Source organism: Cibotium barometz, chromosome 37 (assembly GCF_041138505.1).
Source record: "Cibotium barometz isolate CiBa-2024 chromosome 37, ASM4113850v1, whole genome shotgun sequence".
Taxonomy (NCBI): domain Eukaryota; kingdom Viridiplantae; phylum Streptophyta; class Polypodiopsida; order Cyatheales; family Cibotiaceae; genus Cibotium; species Cibotium barometz.
Window position 1 is genome coordinate 12,232,411 of NC_141082.1, and position 10,764 is coordinate 12,243,174.

Genomic DNA, 10,764 nt, shown 5'->3' on the forward strand with positions numbered 1-10,764 from the left:
TTCTCTAGAGATCATTGGGTGATTTGACGCAAGTCGAAGTATAACAGGAGATTCCATCTAATGCTATGAGTTATAGGCTTGATAGATAGTAATTTGCTGACCTTGTGATGAGGGTTAGATGTGGGGCGGCAGAAGTGGTGCAAGGCCCTTAAGATGGCATGGATCCACTTGGGTTCGAGTCTAGCTTCATTGGATAGTCCTTTTAGGGCTCTTGGTTGGATAGTCCTTCTAGGGCTCTTGCCTCGGGACTATTTGACACCCCTTTTTTCAAAGGGGATCAATGGCGGACATTGTCGCTCAAAAATCGAGGATCGGGTGGGCCGTCGGATTTTTGTGATCCATGTGTAATCCCTGTGAAATCCAAGTGTGAACCCTATGTGGTCCCATCTTGGCATTTGGCTCCCTTTACACAGGGATCACAAGATCCAAGTGTGAACCCTGTGTGGTCCCATCTTGGCATTTGGCTCCCTTTACACAGGGAGCCAAATGCCAAGAAGATGGGACCACACAGGGTTCACACTTGGATTTCACAGGGATTACACATGGATCACAAAATCCGACGGCCCACCCGATCCTCGATTTTTGAGCGACAATGTCCGCCTTGATCCCCTTTGAAAAAAGGGGTGTCAAATAGTCCCGAGGGGGCTCCTGGCATAGTTGCTCTACGACCTAAAAAAAACCCCCTCTCTCTCTCTCTCAAGGGATGGCCCCTAATCAATTTTGAAAGAGATAAATTAACCCAATCTCAAAGAAGGCGATTAGGCAAGTGCAATCTTAGTCTAATTCATCTGGGTTTCTGAATACAGGTTGAATTTGATGTTTCTGAAACACTGTACAAAGGCATGATCAACCTTTGCATGTCCTGCCCTGGTGACATTACATGATTTGTCCCTCATCTTGTGGGCTTCATGCCGTACACCATGGGATCAGCGCCTGTAAAACCAGGCTGTCGTCTGATGCTCTTGTTGAAAATTTTTGCAGTTCTTCTTCTCGAAAATACTTCTCTGCATTAGTAAGATTGCCTGATGGATGTCAAAGCTATACGTTTTCTTGAAGCAGCCAATGATTTGGATGCGTTTTTTGTGGCAATTTGATTATTTGGGCGGAGCTGAAACCTGCAATTTCCGCAGCTCGAAAATGTGCTCAGGAAGTAATTGCATCATGCATTTCTGTAGCTTCAAGGTATGGTCAAGAAGCAGCAGGCATGCTGTACTGCTGCACATCCTACCGAGATGGAGGATTTTCTCCTACAAAACCATCTTCAAGTACCCATAGTATTTTCTTCTTCTCCACTCCTACAGAGCTTTTATGGCAGCATGGTGCCCCCGATTGGTTGACATCAAAAAAGTGTAGTTACAGTGAGAGCACAGTGATCTTTCAATGTTGAGCTTAGAAGAGGAACTCGCGTCTTTGGAGCGAATGGTCGATGTGCCTCCACTAGAGGACTTGATTTGCATCTCCCAGAAGTGCAGGAAAGAGAAAAATCTGGAATGTGCCAAGCGGTTGCATTCGCATATATGCAACAAGAAGCTCCAAGCTCATGGACCTCTTGGCAACTACCTTGTCCCTATGTTTGTAGAATGTGCAAGTTTGTCTGATGCAGAGCAGGTTTTTGAAAGGTTGCCGCATCGCAATAAGTATTCTTGGAACTCTCTTATACAAGGTTACATTGAATGTGGGGAATCCCAGCATGCCCTCAATCTGTTCCAACAGATGCAAGAGCTGTCTGTACATCCTAACACGCATACCTTGCAGGCTCTGCTGAAAGCTTGTGCTAGGGAGAAATGCTTGGAGAGAGGCCAAGGAGTGCATGCTGTGATTGCCAAAGACGGATTTGAATTGGAGCCCTTTGTTTGCAGCAGTTTGGTGGATATGTATGCCAAATGCGGTGCACTTGCAGAAGCACAGGAAGTGTTTGATGGGTTGCCAACTCGAGACGTTGTCTTGTGGACTGCTCTAATTGCAGGTTATGTCGAGCATGGGCTTGCTGAGGAAGCTCTGAACTGCTCGAGGGAGATGGAGCTGGAGGGCATGTCTCCAGATGCTGTCACGTTTGTTTGCACTTTGAAAGCCTGTGGCAACATAGGAGCCATAGACAGGGGCCGAGAAATACATGCAGAAATTTGTGTACAGGGCTTGGAAAAAGGTACTATTGTTGGCAGTACTGTGGTGGATATGTATGCCAAATGTGGATCACTTGCAGAAGCTCAGGAAGTGTTTGAGGGGCTCTTGGCTCGAGATGTAGTCTCATGGACTGCATTAATTACATGTTATGCTGAACATGGGCTTGGTGAAGAGGCGCTGAACTGTTTGGAACACATGCAACAGGAGGGCATCTCTCCAAACGCGGTCACCTATGTTTGCAGCTTGAAAGCCTGTGACAGTATTAAAACCATGGACAAGGGCCAAGACTTACACTCTGAGATTGTCAAAGAGGGATTTGATAGAGATGCTTTTGTGGGAAGTGCTTTGGTGGATATTTACGCAAAATGTGGCTCACTTGCAGAAGCACATAAAGTTTTTGACAGTCTGCCAGTTCAAGATGTTGTCTCCTGGACAGCTCTAATTGCAGGTTATGTTGAACATGGGTTTGATGAAGAAGCGCTCAACTGTTTGGAACATATGCGGTTGAAGGGCATGCATCCTAATGCAGTCACTTTTGTTTGCAGCTTGAAAGCCTGTGGCTGTGCAAGAGCCATAGGGAGGGGCCAAGAAACACACAGTGAGGTTTGCAAGGAGGGTTTTGACAGAGACTCTTCTGTATGGATAAGCCTGGTGGAAATGTATTCCAAGTGTGGCTCTTTTGTAGAAGCACATGAAGTGTTTGATGAGCTGCTTGTTCCAGATGCAGCATCATGGAATGTGCTAATTGCAGGGTATGTTGAGCAAAGGCTTAGTGAGAAAGCCTTGGACTGTTTGGAAAAAATGCTTTTGGAGGGAGTGTCTCCAAATGCTGTCACGTTTATTCATACCTTGAAAGCTTGTGGGTGCATGGGAGACATAGACAGGGGTCAAGAAATACATGCGAAAATTTCCTTAGATGGATTCGAGCGAGATCCTTTCGTTGGCAATGCTCTGGTGGACATGTATGCCAAATGTGGCTCACTTGTAAACGCACAGGAAGTGTTTGATGAGCTGCCAGTTCGAGATGTGGTCTCGTGGAACACCCTGCTCTCAGGGTATGCTGAACATGGGCATGGTCAGGAAGCTCTTATTCATCTGAAGCAAATGCATTTGGAGGGCATAATCTTGAGTTCTGTCACGTTTGTGTGCAGCTTAAAAGCTTGTAGCAGTGTAGGAGCCATTGAAAGGGGCCAAGAAATACATGCTGAGATAGCCAAAGAGGAGTTTGAAAGAGATCCTTTTGTTGCTGGTGCTTTGGTTGACGTGTATGTTAAATGTGGCTTTCTTGCAGAAGCACGAGAAGTGTTTGATGAGCTGCCAGTTCGGGATGTTATCCTATGGACTGCACTAATCGCGGGATATGCAGAGCATGGCCTTGGTGAGGAAGCTTTAAATTGTATGGGAAAGATGCAACTTGAGGGTGTGGCCAGGAACTCAGTTACATGTGTTTGTGTCTTGAAAGCTTGTGGCAATCTAAGAATCGTAGACAAGGGCAGAGAAATACATGATGAAATTGCCAAAAAAGGATTTGAAAGAGATCCTTTTGTTGGAAGTGCTTTGGTGGATATGTATGCCAAGTGTGGCTCCCTTGCAGAAGCACGAGAGGTGTTTGACAAGCTGGCTAGTCGTGATATAGTCTCTTGGAATGTACTCGTGGCTGGATATGCTGAAAATAATCATGGTGAGGAAGTCCTGAGGTTTTTGGATCAGATGCAAGTGGAGGGCACATCTCCAAATTCAGTCACATATTTGTCTTGCTTGAAAGCTTGCAAAAGCTTAGGATCCATAGATATGGGTCGAGAAATACATGCTGATATCATCAAAGAGGAGTATGAAGGAGACCCTTGTGTTGGCAGAATGTTAGTGGACATGTATGCCAAATGTAGCTCCCTTGCAGAAGCAAGAGAAGTGTTTGACCAGCTCTCAGTTCGAAATGTAGCATTGTGGAATGTGCTCATGGCAGCATATACTGAATACGGGCTTGGCGAGGAAACACTTAACTGTATTGAAATGATGCACTTGGAGGGCATGCTTCCAGATGCTGTGACACTTGTTTGCACCTTGAAAGCTTGTGGCTGTATAGGAGCTGTAGACAAGGGCTGTGAAATCCACATGAGCATTTCCAAAGAGGATCTTGAAGGAGATCCTGTTCTTGGGAATGCTGTGGTGGATATGTATGCTAAATGTGGCTCACTTGCAGAAGCACATGAAATGTTTGATAAGCTGCCGGTTAGAGACATAGTTTCATGGAGCTCACTGCTTGCAGGGTATGCCCGTTTAGGAAAGAGTGACATTGTATTTGATCTGTTCGAAAGAATGAAAGAGGAAAGACTACAGCCGGATGGAATCACATTTCTTAGCATCCTCAGTGTGTGTAGTCATGTTGGTCTGGTGGACAAGGGCCAAGCATTTTTTGAGGCCATGAGCAGAGACTATGGCATAGTTCCGAGTATTGAGCACCACAATTGCATGCTCGATCTTTTCGGCCGCACAGGCCAACTGGGTGAAGTGCTGGAGTTTTTTGAGAACAAGCTTTTCCAACCTAATATTGGGACGTGGATCACTGTTTTAGGTGCTTGTCAGAGGTGGGGTTATGCAGAGCTTGGTAAGCATGCCTTCGAATGTGCCCTCAGACTGGAGGATAAGCAAGCTGCTGCCGCTTTCATTTTGATGTCCAACATCCATGCAGATGCTCATGCAGCATATTAATGCATTAAGTACAAGTGTATGATCATGGAAGGAGCCAGAAAGGAATTGGATAGCCAATTGTGGGTTCTTGCACACAGTCAGGGTGGGGATACATGAAAAACTAACCTGTGTAAAAATTGAACATGAAGAAAAAGTACCTCTACAGCTCCTAGTCTTAGGGAAGGTGGAGAGACTGTGTGCACAAAGATGATGTAGAAAACATGTGCCTTGGGAGTCGTGAAAAACAGGAGGTTGTGAAAGACAGCTGGAATTGTTGTATTTCCAGGATGCCTATACCGTTTATGGGGAAAGAAGATCAGGGTATTGTTGAAGGTGTGAATCTCACGCACGTGGGGTGATGGTCCTTGGATTTATCTCATGGTGGAGAAGACTTGTGGATGGTGGCCTGTAAAGGTCGTGATGCCTTCATCCCCTCAGGTTGGGCCTTTTGGAGAAGGGAGAGCTGGTTGTTGGCAGATCGGGGCCTGCCTGGTGACACCAGCCCCTCCAAAGGGTTGCACAAACATGGGCTTCCGGGTGCTGATTTTGACGAAGGTGCCTTCTTGCATCTGTTGGGTATATGGTATCAGAGCCAAGTTGCTGCCACTCTCCTAGCTGATGGAATTGGAGGTGCAAAATTCAAATCTTCCACATGTCGGGGTGTCACTTGGGGTTGGGTGGCGGTCCTTGGATTTATCCCACATGGTGAGGAAGCCCTGTGGATGACAGCCCATAAAGGTCATGGTGGTCCCCATACGTTGCTGGGCTCTGATTTTGGATAGGTGTCTGGTACCAATTGGGTATCTGACAGGTAAATAGGATGTTATTACATGCTCTGCAGGGTGCATAGCCTGTCATCAAGAATTATATTGGCTAGGGATCACCACAGCTCAAACATATAGAAAGGTGAATGGTCTGTAACTATCAACCATGTAATTTTAGATGTTCATAATACTTGTTCCTTAGACCAACCGAAATCTGAGGAGGCCCTATGACTACTACTCCTTCATAACAAGTCAAACGTTCACCAGCTATGCTCAGTTATAGAATTGGTAATCAATACACTAATGTGTTGAGCATATATGTCTACTGTCTAATGGTTATTATTCAAGAGAGTACTTTCTTTCGTGGGTTTAAGGTAATCTATACACTACTGTGTTGAGTATATATGTCTACTGTCTGTTATAGAATTGGATTTGGTTGGTTTTTTTTTTTACTGCTGGTCAGGGCCTTGTGATCTTTATGTTTTGCATGAAAATGTTGCAAGTTGTGAGGAGGTTATGGGAGAGCTTCATTTATTATTAATCAAAAGGTGACCAGATTGTCATAACATGGGCTCCTACATCGACGAACCTCAGGAAAACAGGACCCAAATCAGGGCTAGGCTAGCCTCAGCTCTAAATGACACGCTCAGCTCTTGAGGGGATCAAGGGTGGAGAGAGAAAAAAAGAAAATCATGGCATATGGGCCGTCGATCGGCATTTTGTAAATTCGGGGAAGTTGGTAAATTCTTTATTCCTTCTCATTTATTGGCGCCGTCCGCCGTCCGCTGTGAGATGGTGTGTATTAATGACGAACAGTATTGCCGACGGCTCCATCCTACAATTTCAAAATTCTCCAAGGTCATCCCGTATTGGTTTTACAGGTTTTTTCGCAGCTCCCCCACCCTTCGTCGCTTGGATTGCTGTCGCCTCCACTCGAGTGCTCTGCTGCAAGGTTAGCATGTGTCTCTCTTCCTCTCTCAGCTAAATATTTTTTGTTTAATAGTGCCTAAACTCAAGCAGATGCTCAGCGAGTGCATGCCTCCAGCATTCAAGCTAAACGCAAGTAAGAGCAACTACAGCAAGCGTAGAGTCTTCATCGCCTGCAAGCTCATGCATTTGTTCACTGGGGTAACTACTTGTGCTTGAAATCATGAGCAGCATTCCCAGCAAGTTCAAGAAGTCAGCAGGCGAGGTAGGCAACAAAGCAACGTTTCAGCACTGAAGTTCTTTCAGTGAGGGACTCATCAAGAATCAATCTGTTGATTCACAGACATACATGTGGCCATCATGGAGCTGTAGCGCTCTCAGGCGATCTCTGCATCATTGTATATCAGATCTTGGCCTTGAGCTCTAGAGGCTCTTTGGCCGGTATGCTATTAGAGAGCTTACAAAGACGGCCAGGAGAAGGACAAGGAGAGCTTTAGAGAGGGGCCGGTCGCATGCACGTCGTTTGTAAGAGGGCAACTGGCTGCTGCGCAACGCACACAGGGTCGTTGTGGTTATGCAGCCCGAATTTATATGCAGCCCGAATTTACATCAGCCAATAGCCCGAATTTACGCAGCCCGAATTTATGTAAGAAGGAATGGATTATAATGAATGGGTTTAAATAACACCCTAAAAGATTGTAAAAGTAGCATATGGTCATTTAGTTGGGAAAAGCTATAACAATTTGGAGATCCTATCTTTCTTGGAGGACATTCGTACTACCCCTTTGGATTTCATAGGAGCTTACTCATGATCCTTCATGTGTGGACTATCGTATGGCCTCTTGGATATGACACAAATCTAACTATCTGATGTAATCTCTTTGCTCTTTACTACATGATGATGATGGTTGATCTTGGAAATATTAGATATGGCTATGGTTTCCTTGCATTTCTTTTCCATGGTTATTTGGTTGCCACTCTTTACCTAGTTGAGTTATATTCTTATGCTTTTTAAATGCAAGATTTTAGACCAGAGAGTTGTGCTTATGCAGCCCGAATTTACAGTTTATGCAGCCCGAATTTATAATATAGTGGCTCCAAATCCATCCTCTCTTGTGTTGCAAACATGAACAGCAAGGATTCTGTAAGCAAGCGAAAAAGGGTATCCATTTCTTTACCGACCCTCGCTGCCTTTCTGTTTGCATTTTCCACTCTTTTGTCTACACGCTAATCCATCTACTCTTGCGTATGAAGGTGAATCGTTTGGATAAGCTCAAGCAGAGCAAACTCGAGGCCACGGAGAGTCATGGGAGCATGGAGCACCTTTCCTCTGGCAGCAGGCCGATGTTGGTTCCAGAAAACGTAAGTCTCAATGACATCCAATAGCTTTACTTCTTTGAGGTCCGGCCACCATTACACACACTCCTTGTGTATTAGGATGTGATATTGAGAGAGAGAGAGAGAGAGAGAGAGAGAGAGAGAGAGAGAGAGAACAAGAGCAGTGCCAACATAAGCATCCTTCTCTAAACCTTTACTAATCACTTCAGTGTGTAAAACCTTGCCTAACCCAAGAGCTCCTACCATGCCGTAAGCTTTTAAGCTATAAATAAATGTACTTGTGTGCAACATAGGATCTGGGCAAGCAGCGAGCCATTTGTTTTATACTTGTGTGCAAAATAGGATGTGATGTATTAGAGAGAGAGAGAGAGAGAGAGAGAGAGAGAGAGAGGATAATATACATTCATATTGTAGGTTAAGCAACTTTTCCTTGAGGAGTATAGGGAAAGGGATGGGACACTTGTTCGTTATTGTCGTGTGGATGAAGCTTGTCCAAAATGGAATAGGGCATGGGAGAAACGGGTTGATCTTATCCATCATGTCAAAAAATGTCATGGTCTCATCATTGATGTCCCTCGTAGACCCGTCGGAAGACCAAAGGATAGTCAAAAGTCAAAATTGGCTTTTGGATCAAGGTCTCATAGGCAAGCCAAAGCGCGGTCTCAAAGCTTATCTACCCGCATATAACTTGCCCGAGACAAGCATCTTAGAGATCTACATAAAAATGCAAAGAAGAGATGGATCTTTAGCTCCTTCAACGGAAAGATGCCATATGAGGAATGGGAGGAAGCCCATATTCAAGAGGAGATGGCAAAGTGGGAGAGTCAAATGCCAAATCGAATTGCAAAGATGGAAGCAAATATTGCCAAAGGATACGACAACGTGGTAAGACATGTTGGAGTTTCTTGCTTCAATGTTGGTCATATTGAATTGTCTCTTCTCATTGTTTCTAATTCTAAAACTTTTTATTTTCAATGACTTCTTTTAGTCAAGAAAATACAAGGATAAGAAAAATGAGGAGGAAGAAGATCATGACAAGGAGAGCATGGAAGGATTGGAGCATGAGGATGAGATAAATGAGACTGCGGAGAGTGAATCCGAAGATGATTTATCCATGGAGAATGAGGATGAGGTGGTAGATACTATCTCACTAAAGAAAGCTCTCAAATCCAAAACCTCCATGCATATAGAAATTTCTTCTCCATGTGGAAGTGAGACAAGGTATGTGTCTATTATGCAATGATTTTTTCTTTCTTTTTTTTTTGGTAGTTATGAGTGTTCTATGTTTGTAGATCGCCCAAGGGTACCTCTATCCACTTGTCCTCTTTGAGATATGGTCTTGAGGTGACTTTCGATGCTAAACTTGCGCGTGGAATCACTAGCAAGAAAGCAAGCTCAAGTGTACTCAATCTTTTTGTCATGTAAATATCACTTTTGTTAGAATTCTTTTTTGTTTGAATATCTTGTGGTCTTGTAGTGTAATAAATTATGGATTTGTAGGTGGATAGAGCGTACCTTTGAAGAGGATGCCCTCAAGAATGTTTGGTTTGTTGATAGTCTATGGCTATCATTCATTCAATCTCAACCTAGTGAAAGGGCGATGCGAAACTATTTTGGAAGAGTGGATCTTTCCAACCACATGTTCACTTTCTTTCCGATTGTGGATGAGTATGGAAATGTTTGTCATGCACGAGTTCTTGTTACGTTTGTTTCACAACACTTACATTGTGAATCTCTCATTTTTGTAGAGATCATTGGACATTAGCGGTATTTTTCAATTGCCATGTACGGTCCATATCTCGTCTGAAAAAAGACAAGAGTGCAATTTTATTTTTTGATTCCATCGCTATTCGTCAAATTGATCGCTACATTGTTCCCTTGACAAGGTATGTGTACTTCTCCTCTAGCATTATAACATGATGAATTCTTTATTTATAATATAGTGGCACTTTGTGTGTTCAGAGTTTTGCAATTTTTTTCAATGTACACATCGCATGAAGAACTTAAAAAAGAGCTACAAATTTTGGAGAATTGTCATGTACAAACAATGGAGGTATGGAGTTCTTGTAAGAGGTTAGAAACTTTTTTTGATTTGTGAATATGTCTGCATTGAAATTTTATTGGTTGTTTAGATGCCGAGACAAGCCAATACCAAGGATTGCGGATACTATATTATGCTAGTGATGAAGCTACTGATTCAAGGTGGTGTGAAGAATTGCACACCAAAGAAGTGGGTAAGTAAATCATGGAGTTGTGTTTCTTATGATACTTTAGAGTACAATGGTTTGTGATAATTGTCTTGAAAATTTGCAGCTTACTTCGGGTTGGTTCTCTCATGCAATTGTGGAGGCGCTCAAGATGGAGTTTGGAGCATGGGCGCAATATGAGGCTTCGGATTCCACCAAGTAGCAAGCAGGAGACAGCGATGTATAGTTTTGTGGCTACCGAGCTAGACGTCCATACACTTATTTTATGTATCAATTTCTTTTGGAACAATCATGTATCAATTTCTTTTGGAATCAAGAACATACACTTATGTTATGTCTCCATGTTGGATATGAGTGCTTTTAATCTCGTAATGAGTGCTTTGTAATGAGTGCTTTTAATATCGTAAACTTCAACTCCGGCAAGTGTAAATTTGCTTTGCACTTTTTTGTGAATCCGGGCCTCATAACTTATGAATTTGGTCTGTAGGACATAATCTGGAATTTTTGTAAATTCGGGCTGGAATTTTTGTAAATTCGGGCTGTAGGACTTTTGACATTAGATATACTCTCTGGAATTTTTGTAAATTCGGGCTGTAGGATTTTTGTAAATTCGGACTGAATTTTTTGTACATGTGCATCTGGTGGAATCTATACATGTGCATCTGGTGGAATCTTCTACTCACAAGCTAGAGCGCAGTTATTAAACAGTTACAAAG

At 43.4% G+C, this 10,764-nt stretch overlaps 2 protein-coding genes across 3 annotated transcripts; both read left to right on the forward strand.

The window, feature by feature from the left end:
- The first annotated feature begins 1,419 nt into the window (after window positions 1-1,419).
- On the forward strand, window positions 1,420-4,833 carry LOC147616951 (pentatricopeptide repeat-containing protein At5g27110-like). Its single transcript, XM_086776296.1, has 3 exons — window positions 1,420-1,861; window positions 1,967-3,086; window positions 3,276-4,833. The coding sequence occupies exons 1-3, from the start codon at window positions 1,420-1,422 to the stop codon at window positions 4,831-4,833; spliced, it is 3,120 nt and encodes a 1,039-aa protein (XP_086632422.1).
- Window positions 4,834-6,220: 1,387 nt separating this feature from the next.
- Window positions 6,221-10,366, forward strand: LOC147616952 (uncharacterized). Of its 2 annotated transcripts, XM_086776597.1 has the most exons (11): window positions 6,221-6,528; window positions 7,578-7,665; window positions 7,758-7,865; window positions 8,256-8,726; window positions 8,830-9,062; window positions 9,134-9,262; window positions 9,342-9,509; window positions 9,590-9,727; window positions 9,804-9,894; window positions 9,974-10,075; window positions 10,155-10,366. In XM_086776597.1, the coding sequence occupies exons 4-11, from the start codon at window positions 8,607-8,609 to the stop codon at window positions 10,248-10,250; spliced, it is 1,077 nt and encodes a 358-aa protein (XP_086632723.1). In that variant the 5' UTR covers window positions 6,221-6,528; window positions 7,578-7,665; window positions 7,758-7,865; window positions 8,256-8,606; the 3' UTR covers window positions 10,251-10,366. The 2 variants fall into 2 exon arrangements, with proteins under 2 accessions (XP_086632723.1, XP_086632722.1); XM_086776596.1 differs by lacking the exon at window positions 6,221-6,528 and having other exon boundaries at window positions 7,130-7,665.
- Window positions 10,367-10,764: the final 398 nt, after the last annotated feature.